The sequence below is a fragment of the Quercus suber genome, unplaced genomic scaffold (assembly GCF_002906115.3).
Source record: "Quercus suber isolate HL8 unplaced genomic scaffold, Cork oak 2.0 scaffold_856, whole genome shotgun sequence".
Taxonomy (NCBI): domain Eukaryota; kingdom Viridiplantae; phylum Streptophyta; class Magnoliopsida; order Fagales; family Fagaceae; genus Quercus; species Quercus suber.
In genome coordinates this window covers 217,096-221,774 of record NW_027070286.1, presented here as the reverse complement: position 1 = coordinate 221,774, position 4,679 = coordinate 217,096, and the positions used below count along the sequence as shown (strand labels likewise).

Sequence of the window (4,679 nt, the reverse complement as noted above, 5' to 3'; positions counted from 1 at the left end):
TATCTCTAGCAAGTTAGGCAAATTTTTGTACCGTTTGGATAATCAACAGTGACATTTATCTTTTCTCTATCCACTTTTTTAATCTTTATTTTTTAATTAAATTTATTCTTTTTTAATCTTTATTTATTCTTTTTCTATTCATTCTCAACAATTATATTTTTCAACTTACATTCACAATATTTTTTGCAATACTTTCACAAGAATCATAACAAAATTTTATATGGAAAATTGTTTCTAGTTCTAATTTGAACTCATTACTGAAATTATATTTTTACTCACCAATATTAGCTAATTACTTAAAATTTATTGTGAAAATATTGTAAAATATTATGGTATTATTTTTAAATGGTAATTTCTTATTCTTTGCCTTTTCGTTCATCCAGACGTTTTCCTTTTTTTTTCTTTTTCTTTTTTCTCTTGCATTTTGTCAACCACACACGTATACCCATATTAGTACATCCTCTCCTTTTTATTTTTTCTTTGCTTCCACTTGATTCCAGAAGCTCCTCACTCTTTCATTCTCCAACTCTCTGAGGTCTTTCTACTCTTTTTTTTTTTTCTTCTATTGGCTTCTTTTTTTTTTTCTATCGACTCCTCACTCATTTTTTTTTTCTTCTATCGGCTTCTTTTTTTTTTTTTTTTTTTCCAGAAGCTCCTCACTCTTTTTATTTTTTTCACTCTTTCTTTCTCCAACTCTCTTTTCTTCTATCGGCTTCTACCAGGGGTCATATTGGCTTCTTTTTTTTTTTTTTTTCCTTGTTCTTGATTAGTTGTTGTTTCTGATTTTAAATTTGTCAGATCGGCTTCTATTTTTTTTTTCTTGATCATTTATTATTGTTGTTCTAATTTTTTTTTTCTGTTCTTGATCTGCCGTTGTTGTTGTTTTGATTTTAGATTTGTTGTTTAAATTTTATCAGTTTTATGAGAGCAAGAATTTTTTTTGCTTTTATTGTTGTGGTTATTGCGTGAGTGAGCTTCAGGCAAAGGGAGAGCAGAGAGATGAGATGAGAACAGATGTGTGAGAGTGAGCTTCGGCGTGAGAATTGAGGGCTTTTATCAAGGGTAATTTGGTAATTGAAGGAAGAGCCAACGGATAGTTACAAACGCGCATTGGACTTTTTGTTTATGGAACTCCTTAGCTCCATAATCTTTGCGCGTTCCCAGGGCGTTATTTGCCTTGGCCCAAAACACAACTTTTTTCAAAAAGTTGCGTTTTGGGCTGAGCCAAACGCAAAAAACTGTCTCAGCATTTTGCAAATGCGCAAAACATGTAAAAGTGAACTCTAAAAGCCCAACCAAACGGGCACTAAATCCTGAGGGTGCTTTTAGATCATTCAAAATTGGTGATATTTGCAATTTGGCTAAAAATTATTATCATCAAGATTTCACTGAGCAAGAAATTTGTCTTTTGAAGCATCAATTGCAACATTATGAGCTTGATGTGACAAAACATGCAGATTTTCAGAATATGGGTACAATATCTGAGCTATGTAGGGGATTAGAAATTTTATGGAAGTCTAAATTCTATCATTTAATTGATAGACTGATTCGTCTTGTATTGACTCTTCCAGTTTCTACAGTAACTACAGAACGAGCTTTTTTAGCTATGAAACTATTAAAAATAACACTTCACAATAAAATGGAGAATGAACTTTTGACAAATAATATGATAATTTATATAGAAAAGGAAATTACTGGGAATTTCACCATGGAATGATTTTGGATGAATTCTATTCCATGAAAAATCATTGTCAGACATGATTTTGATGTGAAATATATATATATATATATATATTTTTTGTGTGAATATTTTTGTATATGTCTATAGTGAACTAGACAGTTTTTGTATGTTTATTAATGTTTAAGATATATCAAAATTGAAATTTCATATTCAATAGACTTATGATTTATGTTTTTTACATTGATACTTCGAATCGGCCTCCATGTAAAAACTTCTGGCTATGCCCCTATGTAGAAGGAACCACTGTGAGATGCAAAGCTAAAAATTTGCCAGAGGTGATGATTGTGATTTTGATATATAAGACATTCATACACGGCTACGAAAGTAAATATCATGTACAGCTATTGTGATATTCATATATAAGACATTCGTACACGGCTACGAAAGTAACTATCATGTACAGCTTTCTGCATAAAATGTAGAAGACAAAGCCCTCATTCATCCCAGAGTGGCCCTTAGTAATGAAATTTTAAGAAGTAATTTTTAATTTTTAAATAATATTATATATATTTTTAGTATACTTTCCTACGCATATATATTTTTAAAAAATATAAACAAACTAGATCGTTACTAAACCACGCTCCAAAGAAAATCTTATCCAAATTAATACTAATCAATATCCTTACGTCACGAGTTGTTGACTAAAGTCTGGCGAGCCAACTCAACATAACGCTACATCCGACTCACCCTTGAGGAGCCCATGGCCTTGGCAATGTCTCTGAGCACAAATTTCTGAATCTTCCCAGTCGAAGTCTTAGGCAGTTCATCCTTAAACACCACTGTCTTAGGCACCATATAGTGCGGCAATTTAGCTCTACAAAACTCCATAATCTCCTTCTCACTCGGCTTCGATTTCAACCTTTCCTTGAAGCTCACAAAAGCACAAGGTGTCTCACCCCAAAACTCATCAGGCCGAGCCACCACAGCTGCTTCATTAATCGCTGGATGTGTATAAAGCACAGACTCAACTTCCACACTGCTCAAATTCTCCCCACCGCTTATGATCACATCTTTGGACCTATCTTTGATCTCCAAATACCCATCTGGGTGCATAACTCCCACATCGCCAGTGTAAAACCAACCATTCTCTGTCATACATTTAGAGGTACCCTCTGGGTCTTTGAAATAACCAAGCATCACTGACCCACCTCTGAATACAACTTCACCGAGTGTTAACCCATCTCGTTTCACACTCTCTCCTGACTCAGTATCCACAACGTCCACTTCATTCATCCCAATAATCTTCACTCCTTGTCTAGATTTTAGCTTCGCTCTTTCACTCGCTGGCAAATGATTCCACTTTCGTTTCCACGCACACGAAACAACGAGTCCAGCCGTTTCAGTCAACCCGTATCCATGACTCACCACAAAACCCAACGACTCGGTCCTGAACAACACAGCAGCTGGTGGTGGAGCCCCTGCTGTGAGAATCTGAACTGGGTTTTGAAGCTTTTCATTGTTGGGTGAGTTTGTTAACATGTTCAGCACCACAGGTGCCCCGCACATGTGAGTCACACCATGTTTTTTGATAAGATTAAAGATGATTGGTCCATCGAATTTGCGAAGGCAGATGTTGGTCGCACCCATGGCTGCCATTCCCCACGGGTAGCTCCATCCATTAGCGTGGAACATAGGTAGGGTCCACAAATATACAGGCTGCTTTGGTACTCCCCAATCCAACACAGAAGTAACGGTGATGAAGAAAATCCCTCTGTGACAGTGGACCACGCCTTTCGGAGAAGACGTTGTGCCCGAAGTGTAGTTCAATATCATCGGGTCCCACTCCGAGAATTGGTCTTCGTCCCACTTGAATTCAGGATCACCTTTCTCCACCATACTCTCGTACTCGCAGCAAAAATCAACGGTGGATGATGATGAGGAAGAGAGAGCCTCACCACCATCATCATCATCGTCGGTGATGAGGACGAGTTGAGGGCGTTGAGTATTGGGCGGGAAGAGAGAGAGAGCTTGGAGGATGAGAGAGGAAGCCAGGTGATCAACGAAGACGAGTTTTGATTCGCTGTGGCGGAGGAGTACGGAGATCGTACGGGCGTCGAGGCGTGTGTTGATGTTGTTGAGGATAGCACCGGACATGGGCACAGCGAAGTGGAGCTCGTACATAGCGGGGATGTTGGGGGCTATGACAGACACCACTTGGCCTCTCTTGATGCCGAGCGATGCGATTGATGAGGCTACTTGGAGACATCGACGGTAGGTCTGTGACCACGTGTAGGTGGTGGTGTTGTAGATGACGGAAGTGCAGTCACCGTACACAGTGGCTGCTCTTTCTAGAAAGCCTAGTGGGGTTAGAGGCGATGAGTTCGCTTTTCTTGGCCTCAACTCTTCCATTACTCTCCGACTCTCTGTGCTTATTTTTTTAAAGTGATAATGTCCTGACTGTATTTCTTAGTGATAATATTAATATCCTGAAAGTGTGGATGTTTTACGATTAAATAATGAGTAAATATTCGGCCTTGTGCGTAAAACTATTGTTTTATGTCAGCCAATAGGATAAGGCTGTCACGTCATATCTTTTTAATGAGTCATTTGCATTTAATATATGTTTTTTTTTCTTCTTATCCTATTAACTCCCTCACTCTTTTTGAACATCTCTCTCTGCCTCACGCTCTCTGAACTCTCTCAAAGTCCCTCACTCTCTTTAAACTCTCTCTCTCTGTTTCTCAGTCTCTAACTCAAGCTTCTCAGTCTGACTTGTCGTGGACCTGGGTGGCGTCGAAGAAGATGAGGAGGTAGTAGGGTCTTGGGGTTTTTGTGGAGGTGAGGTAGTGCGAGATGGAGTGGTTGTCGAGGTGGATTATACCGATTTTGGATCGGGATTGGAGCCCTAAGACTTGGTTCGAGTCGGAGAAGCTGGTTGAGGTTGAGATGAGAAGAAGGGAAATGAGGAGAAGGAGGGGGAGAGAGTGAGTGAGAGACA

At 38.7% G+C, this 4,679-nt stretch overlaps 1 protein-coding gene across 1 annotated transcript; it reads right to left on the bottom strand.

Annotated features, from left to right (window-relative positions):
* Positions 1-2,062: 2,062 nt before the first annotated feature.
* Positions 2,063-4,205, bottom strand: LOC111997620 (2-methylpropanoate--CoA ligase CCL4). The gene has a single exon (XM_024029733.2). It carries the CDS (start codon positions 4,088-4,090, stop codon positions 2,414-2,416), a length of 1,677 nt encoding a protein of 558 aa, XP_023885501.1. The 5' UTR covers positions 4,091-4,205; the 3' UTR covers positions 2,063-2,413.
* Between the last annotated feature and the right edge of the window lie 474 nt (positions 4,206-4,679).